The 25,676-nt window shown below is 46.1% G+C and overlaps 1 protein-coding gene across 1 annotated transcript; it reads right to left on the bottom strand.

The window, feature by feature from the left end:
- Nucleotides 1-823: 823 nt before the first annotated feature.
- LOC143002980 (uncharacterized) lies at nucleotides 824-24,898 on the bottom strand. The gene is made up of 9 exons (XM_076153427.1): nucleotides 23,790-24,898; nucleotides 18,554-18,700; nucleotides 15,056-15,567; nucleotides 14,569-14,727; nucleotides 8,866-9,003; nucleotides 7,965-8,107; nucleotides 5,238-5,408; nucleotides 4,842-4,950; nucleotides 824-4,633 (listed from the first exon to the last, which is right to left on the bottom strand). The coding sequence occupies exons 1-9, from the start codon at nucleotides 24,412-24,414 to the stop codon at nucleotides 2,876-2,878; spliced, it is 3,762 nt and encodes a 1,253-aa protein (XP_076009542.1). The 5' UTR covers nucleotides 24,415-24,898; the 3' UTR covers nucleotides 824-2,875.
- Nucleotides 24,899-25,676: the final 778 nt, after the last annotated feature.

Genomic DNA, 25,676 nt, shown 5'->3' with positions numbered 1-25,676 from the left:
AAGCTTCTGCAGTCTCTGTGTGTGTGTGTGTGTGTATATGTGTGTGTGTGTGTGTGTGTGTGTGCTGTCTGCTCAAATCTCACCCGGTAAAACTGCTGAGCTCATTGCTGCAGACTGCAGTGTGTGGGTGGGTGGCTTGTATAACGGCAACAGAGGGAAAACTGAAGGAGGGATGGCAGAACAGTATAGATGCAGATTCAGAAAATCAGAAAAAATTACTCGTCACACACACACCCTGCCAGTGATCAGGGTGCTTTTCTATTAAACTGAGTGTTGTGTTGTCTTGAAGGATCACTTGTAACCCAGATATTTTCATACACTGAACCTTTTATTAGCTCGGCTCATATTTAAAGTAGAAACCACACTACAAGTTCTTCATCTTTACAAAACCTCTTATGTACACTACAGTGCTGACAGTGAAAAACCACAGGAACAAAATAGAAAAAAACAAACTTCCAGATAAATAAACTCCTCATTAATAAGCCTCTTTTTTGATTTCGACCATATTTATCACTCATTTGTACAAAAAAAATAAAGAAGTTCCTGTCAGGGTTCACCTGAAACCCAAAAACATAAAAAGAGCTGCAGGAGCATCAAGTGCTTTATTACGGGCGAGCTCATCCCAGAGCCACACAGGTAAGACGTCTGCGTCGGCACGGAGGCCGACTTGACCCGCTAGGAGACGAAGCTTTGCCACATTTTCCAGTCTGGCTTAGCAGAAACACAACGCCGAGACTCCAGTTACACCACAGATATTTGGCGGAGTGATTGGAGCCACCGCAGACCAATTTAAGGCTGCTTTCTCATGTTTCTCAGTGAAACGTCTCGGGACACGGACAGGAGTCTTTCCCCTGTGTGTCTCTGGGCCGTAATTCACAGTTAAGGACAGGCACTGGGGAAATGTTGCAGGCTACATTATCAGGCGGCTGCTCGGGCTGCACTCCAACATTGAATCAGTCAAAATCCAGAAATCAATGACAGAAAAAAAGGAGAAGTTTCCTTGACAGTAAATTCGAGCACTGAGAAAGATAATTAAAGTCAGATATTAAATATATTGTTACTTAAACTTTTCAATAATTTATTGTACTTTCAAACATGAGGTCACTTTCAGCTGATGGCTGATAAATAAAACATTTTCATAGATCGGACGCTCCACATCGTAGAGAAATTGATGTCATAGACTTCAGGTAAAAATTATTCCGAAATGGATATACAGTGCTTTGGGAATGATCTCTTTCTTTTCTTTGTTGCAGACAGGACAGAGTCTATGTGTCTGTCTTCAAAGTGTCATAGAGCATGTGTCCACAGAGGATAAAACATCTCGTCCAACAAGTGCTGCGGCCTGAATGCGTCAATCAAAGTAAGCGTCTCGGAAGAACCTGGAAGCGCCCTGTTGATGATCTGACATCATCCGGGCCCCGAGACGCCTGTGAAACACAATAACCATTTACACAGCACTTAGCTTATCCCTGTCACAAAGTGCTGTCACCAGTCTCCGTGGTGCTGAGTCACCGTGGGAGCTCTTCCACCCTTCTGTGTGATATTGCTTCTAGTTCTCATTTATAGATGCGCAGATGCTATAAAACGTACCAGAGTGGATCGTTACTCAATCGTTTTTGTCCTGTAACCCCAAATAATTGCTTCAGTTTGCACCTTCTGGTAACATCGAGGGGTCAATATTGGCACGTTCCTAAGATTTAGGTCTTGTGAAATGAATTGGGCAGACTTAACTTTGTGGCCAAGTGGTGAAAAGTTCTACTGCCTGAGACTCTGGGACTCGCTGCCCTGGCTGGTTCTCAACAAAATCAGCAATAAGAAGCTCTGCCACTGGACTCTGGATCTGCTGGTAGAAGATCATTATAATACTCATCATCACTTCACCATAATGTGACTCAATACAGTGCTACACTCTGTTAAACTGTGTTTTCATGGGGTTTTCTCTTCATTTGGAAACCTGTGATAATATTGCTGTTGCTTTTTCCAAGTAACTTACTTTCTAATAAGATCTTTGAAATGGATTTTAAAATACTGCGACTGGCCGTCACCACATCATTAATGCAGAACTGCAGTCTTGTATTCAACGGACTAGTGCCGAGCATTATTGCTCAAAATACAATATTGGTGAAAAGTTGAGGTGTATTGATAGAATATAGTCAGGGAAACGTGGAAATATTACACCAATACAACATTGTTTTGTATTAACTGTAATATCTTATTTTTATACCCATGATTATTCCAGAAAAAGCCAGTCTGGGCACAAAGAATGTCATAAAAAAAAGCTAAAAACTGGAAGCATTAGCTGCAAGCCGTCCTCACGGTTTAATAAATATTTTAAACAACGGGAAATACCGACTGGAAATTCAATGTTCCTTTCCATCAGTCAGGGCTCATTTTGCCCTCTGGATGTAGAAAAAACCTCATTGTCCAAACAGAAGCTTTGTTACAAAAAGTTCGACGTGTGTCCGACGTTTTCTTACCAAGTGCAGTTTTTGGATCTGCAGTGTTTCCAGGCGGCACTCAGCAAACTCTGATATTCGATCTTAAAAGTGGTCAGGACAGCAGTTTGGCAGTCTTGAGTTTGGACCTGAAAACTCTCAGGACCAGGAGAAGTTCTATTCCAGACTTGATTCAAGCTGAACTGAAACCCCAAAACTACCAATCAACACCAAAGAGTATCAATATGTTGGAACCAAAGGAAAAACAAAGTCATTATTTTTTATGAAGTGTGATCTAAAGCAGACCCGTCCAACGGTCTGCTTCCGTGTTGTGTCCATATGTCCTCCTTCCAATTTCCTTTTTACACGTTTAACAGCAACAAGGCCAAAACAGAAGCATCAGCATCATTTAAAAACTGTACTGTTATGTACAAACGACTCTATAAAAGCTGTTTCTGCCCCTCCTCATGCGGGGAAGGCTGGGGGGGCGGAGGAGGTGACGGGGGGAGGGGAGGGGGAGGGGGAGGAGACCGGGAGGAAGAAGGGGGAGGAGGGGGAGGACACGCGGGGAACGGCTGCGAGGGGGGAAACCGTACCTGCACTGGGGCTGCGGTCTGGTACGGGTGCTGGAGGGGGAAGGAGGCGAAGGGCTGCGGGAGGAAGGGGTGAGGGGCGAAGTGGGGGGGGAAGAAGGCGTCGGCGTGCGGGTGGTGGAGGCGGGGCGGCGGCTGGGGCTGGGGGCCGGCGTGCGGGCTGCTCGGCTGGGTCATCTGAGGGAAATACGACTGGTGAGCGAGGAAAGACGGGGAGTTCGGGGGGAGGAGGGCGGGCCTGTGCGGGGGGTACTGGTGCTGGAGAAGGGGGGAGAAGGATGGGGGGAGCATGTGAGGCGGTGGGAGATGCTGGGGAGCGTATTGCTGCAGGTAAAGTCCTTGCCTCCCCGCCGTCTCCTGGGGGTCCGATGGCATCCGCGACTCCGAGTCCACACAGCGAGTCCATTTCTCCGCGTAGGTGTGCGTCCGTGTGTCGGTCAACGCGTGTGTCCATATGTCTGGTCGGGAGTTTAGGGGAATGTGTGTCAGTGCGTCTGCGGCAGGTGCGCCTCTATCCTGCAACTTGTGCGTTGTACGAGCCTCTGACATTCCCAGTGTCCGTGTGTCTGGGTGAGCGTCTGGTTTTCGCCGAGGTCCGTCTCTTGCCTTGGGTTCGGCAGACGGGCACGGAGGAGGAAACTGGGAAGACGAGGAGATGGTGGAGGAACGTGCGGAGGGAAGCGAGGGCGAATGACGCAAGGGACAAGGGGACGCGGCAGGCTTGGGACTGGTCAGACGCGAGGGAGATGAGGAGGACAACGAAGACGGTTTAGGAGGAGAAGAGGTAGCTGGCGGATTGGGGAAGAGAAGGCGGGTGGGAGCGACGTTAGATCCTGCCGAGGGAGACGAAGACGAGGAGGAAAAAGACTTGGAGCTAGATGGAGCGAAGGGTGATTTGGTTGATGTGGAAGACTTCTTTCTGCTCTCAGAGTGATGGTGATGGTGGTGATGATGAGGATGATGATGGTGCTTTGATGACAGTTTAAGTTTTGCCTCCTGATGAAGGGGCAGCGAGGCTGGAGGGGACAGGGGGAGGGGAGGTGCGGGAGGCTCCACCTTGACCTTTGCTGGAGACGGCCCGCACCTGTCGGACTTCTCTCTATCCCTCCTCTCCCTCTCCTTCGCGCCATCTCTGCTGCTTCTCCTCTCCGAGTCCACTGAGACGTTAGGCGGCAGCGAGGGAGGCAGATGATGAGGACGATGAATATGCTGGTCCGCCAGAAACGTCCTGCCCTTCGCCACCTCCTCTTTTATCCTCTCCTTCACACCTTTCTCCACGCTCTCTCCGTCCTCTTCTTCATTCTCCTTCAACTCTCTCTCTACTCCTACTGCCCTCTCCTCCTCTTCCTCCTTCACCTCCCCGTTTTCATCTTCCATCTCCTCCTCCTCCTCCTCCTCCTCCTCCTCCTGCTGCCCCTCTCCTTGGTGGTACTGTTTTAAACGGACGTGCCAGGCCAGGCTGCACACAGCTGACACCGTCTTGAACTGGTGGACCACGTTGCGCGGGATGAAGTAGACGTCGTCGTGGCACAGGCGGATGCGGGCGTAGCGGATGCCCTCGCGTCGCAGCTGGTTGAGCTTGGCATCATCCACCCACTGCACACACTGCGAGGATGAAGACACATAAAGTCACTGAAGTGAAGAAGATGCTGCCTAAAACGATGCAGTTCGACTATTCTCCACCAGGTGGTAGCATTCAATGTAAATGTCATGCAAGTGTTGCATCAAGGTGATTGAGGAAGTCTTTATTTAGTTTCAGACATTATCATGACATCAGGATAATGTGTGTGTGTGTGTGTGTGTAATGTAACACCTGAGAGAGCGGGGGTTCATAAAGGTCCAACTGCAGCCTCTGAACCACATGAGGAAAATCACTGGCATGGAAACACACAACATCTTTGGTTACACGAGGAGGATCCGAGCTATGGGAGAGAGAGAGAGAGAGAGAGAGAGAGAGAGAGAGAGAGAGAGAGAGAGAGACAGAGAGAGAGAGAGAGAGAGAGAGAGAGACAGAGACACAGAGAGAGAGAGAAAAGAGAAAGAGAAAAAGAGAGAGAGAGAGAGAGAGAGAGAGAGAGAGAGCGACAACAGGGGTGAGATGTTGGTGAATAAGCTATAACCTTCACTACAAATCATTCAAACCAAAAGTGTGTGTGCATGTGAGTGTGAGTGTGTGTGTGTGTGTGTGTGACTGATTTGCTTCACCTACCCTTCGCCGAAGCGTACGGCCTTCAGCACCCCCACGGCCGCTGTCGTCTGCCGCTCAAACCCCTGGCCGATGTGGTCTGCGTGGGCCCGGGTCCGGTCCTCAAACAGCATCTCTCTGGGCTCACTGGACCTGGGCAGGTACTGCAGCAGGTTCTTCACCTCGTTTGTGGACCTTAGAGGAGGACAGAGGCCATCACTCCAAACGGCTGTATGAATCCTTTCTCTTGCATTTTTAAACCATGAAAAGTAAAAATAACGTGTGCTGGCACAGGCACACACACACAACTGCACACACACACACATCACTGAATAGCTGAGGAGTAAAACCATTCAAATAAACCGTGTTGCCAAACAATAGAAGTACTGCGGTCAGCCCTCTACTGGATCAGTGACTCACTATGGGGCTGCAGTCAGATTCAACAGAATAAACAAACACACACACACAAGATTCCTTCGAGAGTGTAACACAGACACACGCACACAAACACACACACAAGAGAGAGAGAGAGAGCGAAAGAGACAGAAAGAGAGAGAGGAGGGGTGAGACTCGTCCATGAGCACTGACTTGTGCTTTCATACAGAGATAAGAGGAGCGAGGCAGAAGCGTGTGGACGAGAAAGACAGACTCAGAGAAAATAGTACAGAAAGCAGAGAAACACACACGTGCGCACACAGCAGCAGTGTGTGTGAGCTGACTGCAGGGCTGACAGTAATGAATGTAAAACCTGTTAGAGCTGGTAAGTGAAAGAGTGAAAAGAAGAGTAAAGAGAGGAGTGATACTGCATCTGCACTCCATCTCTGCTCCCCTCTGTGGTTGTGTTTCTGTGTGTGTGTGTGTGTGCTCCTGCTGTCCTTGCATCATGTGTGCGTGTGTGTGTGTCCTGCATTAATGTGGAGTGTGAGCCACCAATCCACCTCTGCACCAAACCCATCATTTTCAGTTTGAGATGTGTGAGTGTGAGGAGAGGGCGGACAAAGGGCAGACGAACCGGCAGGAAGTAACGTAGTAACATGCACACACACTATCTACTCTTCAGGTATTCAACTATTGCTCCTCTCTGTCTGTGTGTGAGCGGGCTGTGGAGAAACATCTCGCGGCGTCTTCGCCATCGACTGGCCAACGCTACCGTACAATTAGTGCAAATTGCCTGAAGCACGGCGGTCTTCCAGCAGGAGCCGAAATATTTGTATTTTCATCTTCTGACCACTATAATCAAGCTCAATTCTCAGACTGAGAGTCTATCTCTGTTGGAATAAAAACATAGTTTGACCTTTTTTACTTAAACCGCCATGGGAAAGAGGCCGTGATGTTCAGAGGGACAAGATCACAAGCTTCTGGCTCTCACTCTGCTTCACCAGGTTTCATTTTTGTTTGTCTTTTGTACAAATTGGTGCACAAACTACAGCAACGCTACACAAGCTCTCCTCATACAGACCTCTCTGAAAACAACAGCAGCTCAGTAATGCTACGATAAATCATGGCAGACGGAGGTCAAGAGGAGGAAGAGAGGAGGAGAGGAAGAAGACATCTAGAGGGCAAGGACAGAGGAGAGAGTTTGAGACTTTGAGAGATAGAAATGGGACGGATAAAACTGGGACGGAAAGTTTGGATTCCACATCATTTCACAATCATCTGTCTTGGTGATTTACAATCAAACCGAACCAGGCAGGGACGGAGAGAGAGAGAGAGGGGAGACGAGAGACCAGCTGACCCCTCCTCCTCGCGTGTATCCACCCATCTTCTTCATCGCACAAACAGATTCTTTCAGGCCCAGCTGTTACACAAGTGTTTCTGACAATCAGCGCGCACGCGCACACACACACACACACACACACACACACACTCATGCAAACAAACACTGTCACGCGTGCACACACACTTTCTTGACAGCCAGCTCCTTAAGCGCCATCTACACACTCGTCTGAGAGGCCTTGAAATGCGCCCTCTCCTCCTCGCCCGTCGCCGTGGCAGCCTCGCCAAAACACATCTGCATTGAAAACAACTGACGAGGCAACTTATCATTCATTATTCATCACCGGGGGAAAGTGAACGAGTAAAGCATCTACTCCAATGATGAAAAGAAAATTAAATATTGAAGACAAAAACCCCAAAACATTATTAATGATGTAATTAGCAACCCTGACGGAGACGCAAGGGGAACAAACCACGCAGAGGGAGAAAACCCGCCATAGTTGCGTGCGGCGTCTCTGTCTCGCGCTGATGTCGACTCTATTAACATAACGGTGATCTCATCTAAGTGGCACGCTCGCATACAGACGTGCACGCGCTCGCTCACTGCCTCACAGAGAGAATGTGTGCGTGTGTGTGAGCGGCAGAGACACTGTGACAGAGGGGGTGTAATTGCCTCATCCTGCACTTTTGGGCTACGACAGGGAAACACGCTGTTGCCGCCGCTTGCCTGCTTCAAATGCGCCCGTGTGTTTTCCATAATCGGCTCTCATGTGCCGCACAGACTGCAGATGCAAAGTGGCTCACACACACACACACACACAAACACAGACACACACACTGCTGAGAGCTGTAGCCAACACAAATAACATCACATACACTCAAATCCCCGCTAATTCTCTCTCTGTGGTTCATTTCGGTGCTTAAGGGGGATACACAATATTGTCTGGTTTCCTCTGAGTGTGTGTGTGTGTGTGTATTTGTGGAACACGCAGCAGAAAGTTTGTGTTTGGAATCTGTATCCCGTTCCCTACTCACCGCTTCCGTTTGAAAGGGGACTTTGGTATATCAGTGACTGGTATCATCTGCTCTCCGGGTCTGACCCACATGATTGGACCGTCGTCGCTCTCCTGAGGACCCATGAGGCTCAGGCTGGAGAAGGTTCCCCATGGCAGAGTGCGCTACACACACATACACACAGAGAGAGAGAGAGAGAGAGAGAGAGAGAGAGAGAGAGAGAGAGAGAGAGAGAGAGAGAGAGAGAGAGAGAGAGAGAGAGAGAGAGAGAGAGAGAGAGACAGAGAGGAGGAGGAGGGAGAACACAGAAATAGAGGGGCTGAAATTAGAGATGATTGTTAAAAAATTCTTCGTCAAATTCTTCATCAGTTCTTTCATTTACACCAGAAAGCTCCTTGGTTGCTGCTTGATGTCAGTGGAATCTAAAACTTGGGGTCCAGATTTTGACCCATGGCCCTCGACGAGAGAGAGGAGGGGCCACTGTGTGTGTGTGTGTGTGTGTGTGTGTGTGTGTGTGTGTGTGTGTGTGTGTGTGTGTGTGTGTGTGTGTGTGTGTGTGTGTGTGTGTGTGTGTGCGCTCTCAGCTCTCAGCCACGCTGCACCACAGATGAGACTACTCTGCTGGTATATTTCAGATTCAATCTCATCTAATCACAGTCTTTTCAACCAACCAATCAGCTGTGGCTTTTCTTAACTGTCCCTGGTCTGACTGTGGGTTTAGTTTGAGATATTTGGGTAATTTTATAGCTGCTGTAAGCTGCCATTTAGAACCATTTTGATGTTTAACTTTCACGAAAGGAAAATGGAAGAGGAAAAGTAAACCTGTGGCTCCGAGCTGTGGCTCCACATGTGGGAGATATTTAGCGTGTGAGTGCTTCTGTCACTTTGAATCCTTCATCCTCTGGGACCCCTCTGACCGTACCTTCAGGAAGGGTGACTCTTCCAGCATGCTGAGGAATTCTGGGAAGAAATCCCCGACCTCTTCATCCACGGCGCCGACCAGGCTGATCTGCCTCATGGCCCCGGCTCGGTACGTACCGTAACTGTACGTCTTCTTCACCTGCAGCGACCACGAGAGGAAGAGGAACGTAGGTTACGCAAAGAGACAAAGAGGACAATGCTCCAAATGAATGTTGACAACAGAAAAAGCCTGCGGATATGTTACAAATCAGTTTCAAGCTCCTCCTTTATCCTCTTCTTCACCACATGTATTACATATTACAATATCCAAAATATTATGGTGCCGATGGTGCAGCACAAAACCCACATCTTCACTGTTCCATCTCTTAAGACCAAGCAAACCTTCCTCCCCCTGCTTACAAGCAGGTTCACCTGCTCTCCTTTAATTACTCTCTCGGATTCATTGATGAGATGAAAGTTATTAAAATAAAATTTATATTTTATTTGGTCACGCTGGCCAACATCAAAACAGAAATGATGCCGCAGATGCGACGTCCTTTGAAGAAAGGATGTCTAATGGGAGCCGTCCTAACTGGTGTGTTCCCTTTATTGTTACTAGACTTCTCTCTCTCTCTCCTTTTTGATTGGTAATAAACAAATAGAGAAACGTATCATGAGTAGTGGGTTATCAGTGTCCTTTTTTACGATAAAGCATTTCAAAAGTACTTAAATTATTTAACTAACTAATTAATCCATAACGGGGACCAAGGGAAAGGCAAATGAATAAAAAAATAGTTAAAGAAAAAAACTTGTGTTAATCATCTGTGTGTGTGTGTGTGTGTGTGTGTGTGTGTGTGTGTGTCTGTGTGTGTCTGTGTGTGTCTGTCTGTGTGTGTGTGTGTGTGTGTGTGTGTGTGTGTGTGTGTGTGTGTGTGTGTGTGTATAATCTGTCTCCTGTACCCTTGGCCCTCAACTGTGTCTTTGTTTGAACAGTATGTGCAGCATGTGGCCTGTGTGCCATATACTTGGCTGAAAATTCTGTATTGTGTGTGTGTGTGTGTGTGTGTGTGTGTGTGTGTGTGTGTGTGTGTGTTGGCCAGATTTTTGGCTGTGCACCTCCTGTGAGAGGCCATTTGACAACAGAGAGAGGGAGCGAGAGAGAAAGCGCGGGGTGACAGTACAGAGAAAGGACGAGGCAAAGGGAGAGATGGAGAGAGGAGAGGGAGAGAGGAGAGAATCGTTTAGGAAGACGGGAGGGAGAGCGAGAGAGAAGGAGAGAGAGCTCAGGAGTGAGATAACAAGAGCGAGGAAGAGGCGTGAGGAGGTGTAACAACAGATATCAGAGGTGGAGGGCGGAGGGGGTGAAGAGACGAGGAGAGGGAGTGTGACAAGGAGGGAAGAAGAGTAGAGACGAGGATCGGTTAGAGAGAGAGGATGAGGAGGGGTGAGTGCGGTGTGCGGGGACGGGAGCGAAAACGAAGGCAGAAGTGGACTGAGAGTCGCTGTGTTTGTCTTTACAGCGACTGAATGCGGAATAGGACTCCATCGTTTACACCACAAATACATAAATGGATTGGGTATCACGTCATGGATCCAAGCGCAGGTGGATCTGAGTCACCTTCATGCTGCGGCTGCTGCTGTTTGCTCCTTTTCCTCCTCATAAATGCCTGCAGTCGCATTTATGTGATATTTAATGTGTGTGTGAATCTGCTGCGACATCTGTTGCAAAGCCCAATGTACAGAGCCGTAGCTGCTCCACACGACTGGTTATTAAGCTCTGCATCGCCGTGCGCTATTAACCCATCTGAACGCTTTTGCCACTCTGTGATCAGTCCATTTTGGCCCTCATTAAAGTATTTCGCAATCTGTGCAGACCGCGGGCCAACCAGAGTGTGAGTGTGAGTGTGAGTGTGAGTGTGAGTGTGAGTGTGTCTGTGTGTGTCTGTGTGTGTGTCTGTGTCTGTGTGTGTGTCTCTGTGTGTCTCTGTGTGTCTCTGTGTGTCTCTGTGTGTGCGTGTGTGCGTGTTGACATTAAAGCTGTGATATCCTCTTAAAATGGGGACGACAACAAGCTTGGATACTCCACACACACAGACAGCAAATCCAAACAACTTTACACACCCTCACTGAGTCAATGACCTAGATACTGACACAGAATGTGTGTGTGTGTGTGTGTGTGAGTGTGTGTGTACTCTCATGTGCCATGTGTTCCAATGTATTCATGCTTGCAAGTCCTTCAGATTTTACTCAGCCGTGGTGTGTGTGTGTGTGTGTGTATGCAGAAGTGTTTATGTTGTGTCTTCTGTTTGTGTGTTTATGTGCCTTTGTAAATGTACTTACAGGCCAGTGTGTGTGTGTGTGTGTGTGTGTGTGTGTGTGTGTGTGTGTGTGTGTGTGTGTGTGTTGCATCATTTAACAACAATAACTTCTGCATTGTTTGCAAGATGAGCTGTCTTTCACCCTCACATTAAGGGGGTATTAAAGGGAAACTGCATCTGCTTCCAATAAATGGATAAATGTAATTCTCTCTCACACACACACACACACACACACACACACACAGTCTGAACAGAAGGCAGACACGAGGAAACGGGAAATGAGACAATGTCCTCTGAAAGACGGCTTCAGGGTCCCTCCTCACCCCAGAGAACGTTGATGACAGACATATTGTCTTCCGTCATTCTGCATTTCCAAGTCCACAAATGTATAATTAAAAGCTGACATTTTTACATATTCTAATATATATTTAAGTTGAAATTGCCGTCCCTCACTCCCTCTCCACCTTCCATGCTTCTTCCTCTTCACAGTTGACTTAGATGATACATTTTCTCCACCTCCTCCTCTGCCTCTCTCCCTCATAATAACAGAGTCCCCATAGAGACGTCTATTAGATCAAGACTCCCTCTCTCTCCTTCTCCCCTTCCCGTCTCTGGCTCACTTAGTACAGCCAGTCCTTAATTCTATTAGATGAGTCTCTCCTCTCCTTTCCTTACCTTTCCTCTCCTCTCCTTTCCTTTCCTTTCCTTTCCTCTCCTCCATTGCTCCCTCTGTCTCTCTCAGACTCCTCATGACATCATGGCTGCTCTGTCGTCTCTGCTGCTGAGTTTAGCTTTGTCTCCCTGTCTTAGTAACTGTCTCGTGGGGCCCTAAAGTACTAAGTCTATTACGGTGCCTGCGTCACAACAAAGCTTCGAGCTGCTGACTGTACACACCCCCACACACACACAAACACACATCTTTACTCCCTCTCTCACATGCACAGCTTAACCAAAAGTGAATTACTGTGATGCTACAACAGTTTTAATTAAAAACAACACAATCGGCACTGTGCTGCTGCAGCCACACTACTGCTTTGCAGACGGTTTGGGGGCAAAGAGCATTAGCGCCACCTCTAGGTGAGGCATAAATAACAGGGATGGAAGGTGGAGCTACAGTCAGATAAGAAACGGAACGCAAATCAGTAACTGAATATAAAGATGAAACCTGTGCATTTGTCATAAACTCAAAAGGGACTTTCCTCTCCTTAGGAGCCATTGACAGACATTTCACTTCCTTCATAGGTGCACTTACAGCCTAATAGTACACTCTCACTCAAACCAGCATGATGTGACTAATGTAGTTTAACATGAGGACCAATAAATACACATATACACAAGTGACCCTGTGCTCTTCTCTCTTGTATCTGCTGTGAGATAGACGTAGCAGATAAATGAAAAGGTAAAGACCAAATTACCTCCGTGTCCTTCACAACTATTGACTGTCAGGCTGCATTTTCCCTAAGTGGCATAAACTCCCATAATCCCTCCCTACACTGGAAATGCCTCCAGCCAGGTACTGAATACAAACCACTCATACAAACAAAGACTTTGACACACGCTGTCAAACTGCGACAGTGATCACAAACACTCCAGCAGCCTGCTTGTTAGAATTCCACACCAATTCAATTACACACAGAGGGGAGTGTGTGTGTGTTTCATGCTCTCAGTTGCGTTTCCCCATTTTCAGGCTTTACAAAAATTCACACGAGCACAAACATGAAAAATCTTTCCGAGCATAAACACTTCATATGCAAATTTCCTCTTCGATTTCCCTTCCTGTGTCCCATTATCCCTCACACAATGAGACACAGGCACACACACACACACACACACACGCACACACACACAACACAAAACAGCATGTGAACCCAGTCATTTGTGACTGGAACGGAGAACCCAGCAACGGAACAGACACGGGGGGAAGGAGGGGGAAGGAGAGAGAGAGAGAGAGATTAACACAGAGGGAGGGAGGGAGAAAGTGATAACAAGAAATAGAGAGAAGAAAGAAAGAGGGGGCTTGGACATGAAAATGCACCGAGTAAGATAAATCATTTATTCTACACCTGTGCCTGTGTGCATACGCCTGTGAACATTTGCATTTGTGTGTGTGTGCAGGTGTGTGTGTGTGCAGAGCGGGCTCCCAAGGTCACCGCTCGCCTTCCTGTATGAGGATAAAAATTAACAAGACCAGTGGACAATGACGTGAGGCTGGCAAGGAACAATACTCTTAAAGGGCCAGAATGGAGTGAAGGAATGACAAAAAAAAGCCAGGCGGGTAGAGAGGGAGAGAGAGAGAGAGAGAGAGAGAGAGAGAGAGAGAGAGAGAGAGAGAGAGAGAGAGAGAGAGAGAGAGAGAGAGAGAGAGTTCAAACAAACACACACACGCACACACTCCAAGTGAAAACATCTGAGTACAAAGCCACTCAGCAGATATAGCACAACAAAAGCCTTTTCATTGGCCAACTACAGACAGTGGACAACTAAGTGAAGAGGTCTCACTGTGTCACTGTGTTCAGAGGGGAAATCAGGGCAGACACCAGCAGCAAAGCACACGCACACACACACACTCTCGCACACTTCTTGTTCTTCAAATTCAAAGGGCCAGAGTTGACGTTGAAGCGGCGGTGACGGGCCTCCAGCTACACCTGCTGACAAACTTCTTCTTTTGAAGAGTTAAGAAGAAGGAAACTGCCAATTTTGGTTTAGTTTTGATTCTCTAACCTGACAGCTGACAGCAGTCCACTCACACCTCCACGTCTGCCTCTCTCCCTCCATGCGTGTGAAAAAAATTGCCAAAAAAAGCAGCTTCATCCAGGCGGATAACAACACAACAATCACCACATTCTCCCCTCACTTATTTGACTCTTCTTCTGTATTTCTCCTCCTTCGCTCCAAGGTCATCTGGTCTAGATTGATCCCTCTCCCTCCATCCACTCTGTGGACTTGTATCATAATCCATCCACTCCTCCTCCATCTCACTGCCCCTCCTGATCTGTCCTTCCTTCTTCAAGCTCTATTTCTCAGCGACAAAACCACCGGCCTGCTTGTAATCAGGTAACGCCGTGACTCAGACACACACAAACACATCCCGTTTGTACGCACATGCACACAAATATGCTCCGGTGATGTGAAAATGTGCTCTGCGGAGATAAAGAGGTTATACTGCTGACACGCATAGAAGTATTTCACAACCTTGGGGGCGAGACAAACCCATTAATAATCCCACTCCTACTATTTCTGTCCACGAGCCACATGCGGCGCGAGGAAACACAAAGCTGTGTTTACACAAATAGGCGCAGACGCATACGGGTCCTCGTACTACCAACACGAACATGGAATGACCACACAAACACGCAGTCGGCAAAAGAGGACACATGAAGTGGATCGTGTACAGAATGTAAACGAACCTGAGAGTAGAAATTAACCATGGTGGTGGTTTCGATATCTTTCTTTGCGATTATTTCCATTTTGACCGGAGCTGATGGGAACTTGGTGGAGAAGTATTCCAAGAAGTCGGGCAGATACGTCGCTTCTCCGTGGACGATCCCCATGACGTAATGAGCTGCCTGGAAACACACGACATAGCACTTTAGATACCACGGATGTTTCACATTATACATGAGCAGAAACCAAACATCCAATCCCTCTCTTTGCTATATATACATATTATATATCTGTGTTTGCTCATTGCTTAAAAAATGAGGTCACGCCTTATGCTTTAGAGTCTTTGAGGGCTTCTACGTCTGTGTCTGGATTTAATTCTAATAAAATCATACTGATAACTTCTGGAGTAAAAATAAAGTTAAGTAATTTCTACATTCCACAAACGCATTCTGCCAACCAGAGTGGGAGGTATTTGACTACAGCTGCACTGAGCAAAACACCTGCCGTTACCTTGGTGGAGTCCTCGCTGAACGCCAAGGTGACAAACTCCTGGGCGAACCTCTGCCTCTCGCTCGAGGAGAGAGAGGACAGCTGGGACGTGTACGCGTGGGCGACTAGAGCGCCTCCGTTGGGCTGGGTCTCTATGTGGATGTAGGGCGCAAACTCCAGCCCCGCCAAGCCAGGGTAGGCGCACTGCGGCCTGGGTTTGGCGGCGGCGGTCGGAGAAGAGTTTGGGAGAGGAGGGGAGGAGGGGGAAGGAGGCGGGAGATGGGGGATTTTGTTCTGAGGGGGGTAAACGGGAAGCGGGGGCTTGAACGGAGACGAGGCAGGATGGGAGCAGGAGGAGGAGGAAGACGGGGGAGGAGGGAGGAGGAGCAGGCCGGCACAAATGGTTTGGCTCGATCTGTGGTACAGTTTGACTCGTTTGTGCTTCTCCCCCTCCTTGTGTTTCTTCTTCTTTTTCTTCTTAACTTTTTTGATCTGGAGTTCCTCCGCGTTGATCTTGCCGTTCCCCTTTTCACCTGGATGGTGGAGACAAAAAGAAGAAGAGGAAGAGGGATGGTGAATGAGAGAAAGTGGCGAGGCCTGAAAGAGAATCCCTGATATGACCAAGTAGGAAAAACAAAGGTACTGGCTTTGTGCATCTAAACAAACGTGATACTGTGCATGCTCGTCCACTTCATGGATCCATTACACAGAAGATGAAAATGCAAATGGATGCTACTGTATTTTAATTTTGCTGTACTCTGTAGCACTTTGAGATTGTTTTTAACTATGAAAAGTGCTCTACAAATAAAATGTATTATTATTATTATTATTACTGTAAGTGTGTGTGTGTGTGTGTGTGTGTGTTCACATCGATTTGCATGCGCTTCCACCTCATGAAGCATCTTGTGCAAGAATGCGAGTGTGTGTGTACATGAGAGAGAGAGAACAGGTATTTGCACAAGACCCAAACTGACCCCGCAAACCAGCCCTTCCGCAATTCTCCTCTCACACACACACACTTTCCCAAAACCATCAGCTTTACAGCCCTCCACAAAATGAAGGAAATATGTGATGTGTGACTTATCTGCCGGACAATGTAATGATGAGTTTGAATACAATAAAACCACTGTGTCTCATTTTTGTGGATGCTGTAAAAACACTGAAATCTTGTCCAACATCAGCATAATTTAAAGAGTATTTAACAATATATTACAGGAGTGATCTAATCTAATAAATGGAAGGTCTGGGCTTCTTTTCCAGTGAGATATAGAGCGTCTCAATCATGTCACACAATCAGGCAGTAATTTTCGTTTGTCTCAACATGCGTCGAAGTATGATTCACCCAATCACTGATTACATCCATATTTGGCTAGACGGCCCCGATCAATGTAATGTCAGACTTCAAGTTCTCTGTCACACACACACACACACACAAGCCCACACAGTGTCAGTGGCAGTAAAGCCGCCTTGGCGTCAGAAAGGCTCTTTGCTGGATATTGATTTCCTATTGATGTTTCCTCCGGTTGCCTCTCCCTCCGTCACTCTGTCACCCTTTAAATTCATGTCGCCCTTAACACTCTCTCGCTGATTAAATTCCAGACTTTCCCTTTCCTGTTGCCGTCATTCCTCTCTCCTGGCTCTGATTAAATGTCCCATCATGTATGTCTGCTTTGTCTCTATTACTGTAAACACATTACAGACCGACGACACGGGGACTGCAGCCTTTATATAGCAGCTACGTCTCTGTCTGCATCTCTCTCCACCTGACGTAGCAGAAGGTAATCCAGCATAACAGACTGGAGCCAAATTAGAAATTCAATCTACATCGACTAAACCCATATCAAATAAATCAATAGCAAATGCCCACTATATTTGATCCGAGCCTCACTAAGTCCTCAAAATGTCAGCGTGGCCTGGAAGTGTCTCACCTCAGCCTTGGAACAATGGAATCAATAGTTATCGATCACAATATGGCAATTTGGCACCAGTCTGTGTGTGTGTGTGTGTGTGTGTGTGTGTGTGTGTGTGTGTGTGTGTGTGTGTGTGTGTGTCTGAAAAGGTCAAGTTCTAAAAAGAAAACACGCTCTGGTGACAAACAGGGAGCTGCAGTTCTGTTGCCAGGCTCAGATTACACACAAAGAGAGAGAGAAAGAGAGAGAGAGAGGGCTAGAGAGAGAGAGAGGTGGTGTGACTGCACTCTTTTACACTGTGCAAATAATTCACAACTGTCAGAAGTTCAGAACGAGCCGAGGCCCTTTGTTCATATTCTAAGTGTACACAAGAGAACAGGGAGAAGTAGGCGCGGGTACACACACAAATATAGAAGGAAGAAAGAAAGAGAGCTGGGTGGTGTGTACATGTACTGTGGATACACCATGTGGTCTCGCTGAAGAGAACTGAGCTGCGCCGAACCAAGAGACGGCAGAGAAGAGCGGGACGATGAGAGGAGGAAGATAGAGGAGGACGGGAAGGACAAGGAAGAGAGAGAGAGAGAGAGAGAGAGAGAGAGACAGGGGAGGGAAGGGCCGCACTGCCCTGGCTCGTCCCTCAGCTTTCTCTTGTTACAACCCTGGCTACCAGACACAAGTGCAAAAGACACACACACACAGAAACTCAACAGGCCAGACTAAATAAACCCACAGAACCAACCACCTCTCTGATGAAGCTACATGTCGTGAGGGTCATAATCCTAAAAAACTGAATAAAATAATACAGTTCCAGCTCCTGGCACACGTCTGAGCCGTGTTTGGGCCCTGTTATGGCAGAACCAGCACCTCCCCAACATCCTCTAGGCTGCTGGCAGGCCTGGGACAAGCGTTTTGCAAACACAGAGAGCGCCGCGAAAGTGGGACAGGGGCAGATGTATTAGTTACCGTAGCGGCAAAGGCGCACTGTTGTACCTCAACGGTGTCACGCGGGGGTGATTAGTTTGACTGTTTGACTCAGGTTTTATGTCTCATCAGTGGTTTTAAGACGGCACTGACCCACTTCCTCTCTAGTCCAACACAGTGTCACGTTTAGCTTGATTGTAATTTCTCTTTATTAAACTGCACGCGGCACAGAAAAGGAGAGAGCAGGGATCCCTGTGGGCCGTACAGCTCAGCCCACTGATCAGTAAAGAGATTTTGGTCAAATTAAAAGCAGCTCACACAGGTTTATTTTCACTGATGATGATTTGATCTCATTTCTGGCCTTGCCGCGGGTTCACTGAGGTCACCAAACTCTGCATACTTGAAGAGGAGACGTGACAGTGGTCTCGTCCGCACAGGTGCGACAAACCGAACAGAGGAGAGTCAGGAAGATGTCGAACACGTCACAGTCTGCAGACGCCCACACGGTTCTGAGAACAGGTCTGGTCACACAAACAGTGTGGGTGTTTCCTGGGCCAATGTGGTGAAAGTGGAATCATGCACTGCAGTAGTAAACTATGACCGCGATAGCTCTCAAATACACCCTGAGCTGTATTTAATAGCACGCACTGAAATAAAGCTGTGTGTGCGTGTGTGTGTGTGGACCAACCTTTTATTGGCTGCTTGACCTCGCCGTTTTCCCTCTTGATCTGGTTCATCGCCTTGTGTTTCTTCTTCTCCCTCTCCTTCTCTTTGACCTTCTTCTTCTCCCTCTCCTCCTTGTCTCGCTCCTTGGTCTTGTCGTTATTGGGGTGCTCTGTGGAGGCAGAGGGGACAGATTGAGGTCACACACACACACACATACACACCTCAGTAGTGCTGATTTACTCTCTCTCACACACACACACACACACACTCAGAAGACTTAAATTCAGAAAACACTTAATTCCCCTTGAGTGTTTCACCTCCGCCGCCACCCTTAACTCTTCCTTCACCTTGTTGGTCTTCATCTTTCCAACTTCACCCTTCCCTTTCCCGCTGCAGCATAACTCATCTCTCTGCCAAGCCCCGACTCGTTCCTCCGCTCCGTCCCCGGCGGTAGAACGACCTTCCCATTCCTGTCGAGACTGCAGCGTCACTCTGCGTCTTCACTCATAACCCGGACGCTGGCCTCATCAACACACGCCTCACGTTTCTCTCCCCAAACTCGCCCTCTCGTCGCACTCTGCCTCTGTTTGCTTCTATATCCTCAGTATTTCTGCGCTCATTTCCTTCATCTAGGTATTGCTACACATTGCTCTTATTGATACGGGGACTGAAACCATCGAAAGTGAACACCTGGTCTGAAACATATCTGCATTTAGATTGTGTAAGATTTATTAGATGAACAAAAGTGTTCTGAGATTATGTAAATCAATGCATCTCAAACTAAGAAGTAAGCATTCCCTGAAAAATAACAATTATTTCATGGAGTCTACTCTTGTTCATCCTCAGCTGCCTTTGATTCTGTATTTCCTTTCATTTCCCCACAAAGGATTAAAGACCCTCCTTTATTTTTTCCACCGTAGTTCTTTTGCGGCGCTTTCTTCACCTTTCCAAAGAACTTTTTTCCTTTGAACTCAGTAAGATATTTCTTAAAAAGGAAGCTGTGTTTTCAGACTGCTCACTCTCCTGTGGACGGGGGGGGGGGGAGGAGAAGGGATGGGGTCAGGGTGAACGCGGCGGATTCACACTTTGCAGGATCAAAGGAAGAAACGCTTTGAGTCTTTTTTTTTTTAGAAAAGGTTTAAAGGAGGCAATAGAGAGAAAGAAGGCAGCTACATTGATATTTATATTCAATGACCAAGCGCGATATTAAAATATCTTGGCTGTTTAGCCTGCAGTCAGCCATGCCTCACGGTTAAGGGGAGGAATGCTAAGAATGCTAACGGGCCATTTTAAGGCCAATGAAAGATGCATGCAGTATAATTACCCCACACTGTCAAACGTATAATGACAAATTTCACCTTGGATTTGAGAAAAGATTGCTCAGATGACTGACGAGGACCAAAATAGACTAAAGAAAATGTTGTCTTAACTTATCTATAGGGAGACGGGCTCCTTAAAATGAAGATAAGACATTATGTTGTCTCCCATGACAAGCACATAAAAGAGGACAGGTGGTTCATTGCTGAGACTGTAATGTAAAACAAATAAACAATATTGGGAGTTTCACAAGATTCTGCACTCACCACCCCACTGCTCAGGCCTTCAACTTATAACTATGGTGTGAAGCCAGCAGAAGGCAGCATATTGTTAATCAGCTGGGGAAACGCACTGTACCATCAGCAGCACAGCATAAAATCTGAGTGTGTCGAAATATTACCGGTGGAGAATGAAACATGGACTCTTGAGACCTGAAGGATTTACCAGCCCGAGTCTCTCTCTCAAACACACACACACACACACACACACACACACACACACACACACACACACACACACACACACACACACACACACACACACACACACACACACACACACACACACACACACACACACACACACACACACACACACACACACACACACACACACACACAGAGCAGGCCGGTATATCATGGCACACGGTCTACCAGGGAAAAAACAGGAGTACAGATGGTCAGCCCGCCCTCGCTGGAGTGAGAAACATGCGCTTTATCAACCACGGCAAACTTCAGTTGAATCAGCTGTCAGGATTGTAATGTTTTACAGTCTCAGATGTCATGTAATCCAGGCGTGCATATGGTCTTTGTGGGAATTGAACCCGTCAACTTCATCCTTACACATGAGGTCAAGCCTGTTAAGTAAGGAGTGAGTCATTTCTTCTCTAATTAAGGCTTTGTCTTCAATCCCTGTGTTCATATATCACGTCACTTATTTCAGTTCCAGATGTAAGAGATGGCCGCTGCTTTGTGGCTCTTGGCTCCAGCAAACCCAACACTACTGTGATAACATTATTGCAATGATGTGAGACTCCATTGATCCCTGTAGGAAAAGTCACCCATCTGGGAAGGTGGGAGCATGTTCAGCCACAGAGCAGCGCTCCAGGAGCAGGCAGGGACTCGTGCTCTGGCTCAAGGACACTTCCCAAAACCAGGTGTTCAAATGATGGGCCTCCTGTTCAACGGCACTCTGTCTAACATTTAGACTGCCCTGGCATACTGAAAATACACTGTTATCCAATTTGTTGTATCCTGTTATTTTGGCACATTTCCAATGTAAACTTAGAGCTTAAGGCTACAGCGGTTTTGTCAGAGAGTGAAGGAAGGAGACTGACGCTTTTAGAGCATCTGGAAACAGGTTTGTCATGAGTGGGACACTTTTATAGTTTAAATGTTTTTCATATTGTTTCACAGTTTGAATATTCAATGGACTTCTACAATTTCAGATTAAGAGCATCTGAGTAGAATTACAGGCTTCTGCTGTCAGCCTCTAAGTAGCTCCGCTGGAACAGTTTGGTGCTTTGACTCAAGAGCACTTCAGCTGTTAGTGTGGTTGTAGTGAAAGCATTCTTATTTATCACTACATCTTCTTTATTTTCCCAATTTAGTACTGATATCCAAATACTGCATCCTTACAGAGACTGAATGTCAGTGTTTTCAAATTGATTAGTTTCCCCCACTCATAAAATGAATTTAATAGACTAACAATAAATAATCAACATAACATATACTCTGGAGCAAATACCATCTCTTACACACACTGTAAAACTATATAGCTTTACTAAAAACCTTTTACTGTTAGCTTTACCCAGGTATTTAAATTCTAATCAAAATATATTATTATTTGAAAGGGTCTTTTTTTTCCTCTTTTTTTTTATAAACACAACTTTAACGACTTTCAACTGTAAAACCTGTTTTACCACTTTAAGCATAACTGAAATGTAACTGGCACGCCCTGGATTTCTGTTGGGGTCCTTGTAGACAACAAGCCTTCTTCTGGTGCTCTTACTGGCTGCTCAGAGTGTCATGACCTCGTAATCTAGTCAACTGGAAAAGTGTTCACACATGGCCACACTGTGACCCGTCTAGTCTTGGTGATGAACACACACACACATAAAACAACATGTTTATAGATGGAGACATACAAACACAGGTGTCCTCTGCAATTTAAACATGAACATCAATTCCCTAAGCTTCGATAGCTTTAATTTATCTTTAAAAGAATATAATGAGATGGCCATGCATTCCAGCCATGCACATCATGGTATTGAATGTATGCCCAATCTACATATGTAGTACTACTAAGGGGTAGTACACATTTATATATGCCTGTAGCATATGTTCATATACCACACCTACTGAATGTAGAAATAAGATGTGTTACAGAATTAGCATTTGTCTGGGACTCTGAATATCACAATACTGCATAATAAATGTTGTCTTGTGCTGGTTACATTACAGTTTACAGACTATTTTTATCTGAGCCTATTCCATTGAATTTACTGAGTATGTATATTTACATACACATATATATTTACACTAAATATCAACATGAGATCACATCATAACGCTAGTAAGGCATGCTGCAAAATAAGTATTTTTGGTCATGTTTGCTTGTTCAGCATTAAGGAAAAACATACTAAGATATTTCTGTATAATGTTGTGGAAAGTCAGACCATGAGCCAAAGAACAAGTGATTATTATTGGGTACAAATCCGGATTTAGAAAATCGTTTTTGAACAAAAAACCTATGCAATAATTGTGCTATATATCTCTATATGTTTGAATTATTTTTAAAATATTTTATAATATTGTATTTTGCTTTCACCAAAATAACTAATGTAGAGGATTATGTAGATTTGGTGGTATGTACAAAACGTACAGAACGTAATAATATGCCACTATTAGGTTTAAAACAAAATATGAAATCATTGAGGTATTTAGTCAAAAAATACTGCTGTTCTTAACAGGAATTTCCTCAATAACGCCGAGGTGTAACTACTTCATATTTTTGATAAATGTTTCAACATTACAGCATATTAGTAAAGGAGTGGTTAAAACAACACGCTCAGCCTGTCCAACTGTGTAACATGGAGTAGAAACACGCCACGGAGCTCCGTGTCTGTCTCCACACAGCCTGGGGTTACAGAGGGGGGCGTGGTGCTCTACCAAAACAACACTTAGCCTATAATGGCGGGCGGCTGTCATATTGTTATGACAACAGCATATAGTTTTAACAGGAAATCGTAAATTATATGCGCAGCGAGGTTATGGATTAATTAAACATCTATATAAATCAATGTGTTCGCGACAAATATCGTAGCGTGTGTGTAATACTGGATATGAGATCGATTATATGAGATCGCTGCTAAATGTCAATACCAACATATATATGCGTGATAACATTAATGTAAACACGGATGTTACAAATCAGCGCCGCAGCCGCACAAGAGCAGCTGGTGACGTGACTGCAACAACCGAGCCGCGCGACTGCTGCCCAGAAACGCTGCCGCGGAGATCGAGGGTTCACGAGCGGGTGAACAGCCGACGAAAGCTGGCAGCCATAGCCCGGGGAGAGACCGTGTAAAGCGGACTAAATAAGCGACTAAACTCGGTGTGAAACGCGTACTGGGGGTTAATAAACGCGTTCAGAATACTAGCAGCGTGTTGCGAGGGAGCTCGAACAGCGCATTTGAAACAGTAGCTCGTCCTAAAACGGGACTGTCCAGACAAATTAGGGGGCAGACAACTGCACACTCACGGCCACATGTTCCTTTCCCAAGTGGCTGGATCTTCGATAAGCCGAGTAACGAGTGAATGCCACAACACAACCGCTACTAAACACGAGTCACAACTTTATGAATTCGATTCATTGTCATGCGGTTATTTAAACGCGTGTAATGAACACATAACCAAAGGAAACACACTCTGAGGGCCTACCTTTGGGTGGCAACATGACCTCTCCATTTTCTCTCTTCACAGCAGAAATGTTATAAAATCCGCTGATATTACCGCCGTTATCACTGACGTTATTCCCGGGTCCGGCGGTTAACAGCTTCGGTTTCTTTTTCTCCTCTCCGCCTCCTTTGCTTGTCTCCCTGTCTCTCTCCCGCTGTTTATCTTTGCCGGGCTTCTTAGGTTTTGAACTGGAAGGCGCTTTGTGGAGGAAGAAATCGCTCTGTTTGAAGACTTTGTGGATGTTTAACGGTGGCCGGGATCCACCTGCAGCGGGCACCGAGGGGCTGTTGCTAATCGACTTGGCTGGGCTGAAGCTCCACAAACCCGCGTTGCCGTAACTCTGCTTCGGGGGCTGCTGGAGTTTCTCTTTGCCGCTGCCTCCGACTCCTGGTTCCCTGCTGAGTTTCTTGGGTTTAACGTTCCTCTCCTCGACTCGGACCTTCTTGGGCGGCGGCGGGTTGAATTCTCGGGAAGACTGAGAGCGGTTGTCCGGGGCTCCCTTCGCCTCGCTCGGCTTGACTAACGGGCTTTTCATGGAGGCGACTGTCGGAGCTGCTGCAGTAGCAGCAGTCCCAGTGAGGTGGACGGCGCCCAGCGATTCAGCCATCTTGAGGCTTCTCTCTATTTACTCTCTTCCCCCAACGACCGCCGCTGCTGTTTTTTTGAGAGGCGCAAGCAGGCAGTGAGGGGGCGGGGCAGGCATATGACTGACAGGCAAACAAGAGGGGGCGGGGTTTGGGCTTGACTAACAGGTTAAGAGGGAACGTTAGTAATAATTTGTTTTAATAGTAAAGGGGGGAAATAGTAACATTAAATCATCATTTCAAAAATATCTGTCAACATGCTGCAGAACCCATGTCATTAAAGAGGATCAAACAGAGGGCCATACATGCATATAATAATAATATAATACACTTATAATATATATATATATAAATTAATTTATAATTAAATTTATATGTATATATATTTATATGCAGCAACTATGAGTATATGTGAAGATTCTGTACAATCACCAAAGTGAACAATCATTTTAAGGTGGGAGGGAGTAGTACTACTTCAGTCTCTCCATGTATTTCTTGTTGACAGAGCTCATTCTTACAGTCTTCGGGAACATTACCAGTGAAGACTGTTAAGCACATCTGGATTTAACACGCAGAAACTAAATTCCAGAACTGAAACAAACAACAAATAGTTTATATGTATTGGATAACTTCACACGCAGACGCCTCAAAATTGTCCCCATAGAAAGTTACCTTAGGATGTGTTGTTCTTTCATATGACTCTTTTGCAAATCTAACCTTACTTCCTGAACTTTCAAGCAGTCTACAGTAGATCACAACTCCAGCGTCTTTAAATCTATTCATGCAGGCTGTGAAGTGCCATTTCCAGAAAAGACTCAAAAACAATTTTGGCCCCCAGATCTGCTCAGGCTTAATGGTTAAAGAAGTTGCTATGTAATTGCATAAATTGCAATCATTATTATTTTGCAAATGCCAATTGTTGACAATGAATAATGTTCCAAGCTTGTGTAAGCAAGCATACATTCTGCTGTAGGTGCCCTTGAGCAAGACACTAAATCCTTTCCAACACTAGATACTGTCAGGTGTTTTTTTTTCTCTCCTATGTACATTGAACTTATTGTAATTTATCCGTGGTAATATATAAGTATTTAAACACCTTTGTACCATTATAATGCTTCAGCTGTTTTGTCTTTTGCGCCTCACTGTGGTAACTGCTCATTTGCAAGTCAAGTTCTTGCCGTTTCGATATGAATACCTGATATGGATCTGTCTATCTGTCCAGTGGATGTTAGACTGAGGCTGTTTAAAGAGGCTGAGGGCATTTTTAATTTCTTCAGACAGCAGC

This window comes from Genypterus blacodes, unplaced genomic scaffold, assembly GCF_046128005.1.
Source record: "Genypterus blacodes isolate CSIRO-AG114 ecotype Tasmania unplaced genomic scaffold, CSIRO-AGI_Gbla_v1 ptg000007l_1, whole genome shotgun sequence".
Taxonomy (NCBI): Eukaryota; Metazoa; Chordata; class Actinopteri; order Ophidiiformes; family Ophidiidae; genus Genypterus; species Genypterus blacodes.
The sequence above is the reverse complement of the archived record's forward strand: the minus strand, read 5'-3'. Positions and strand labels throughout refer to the sequence as shown.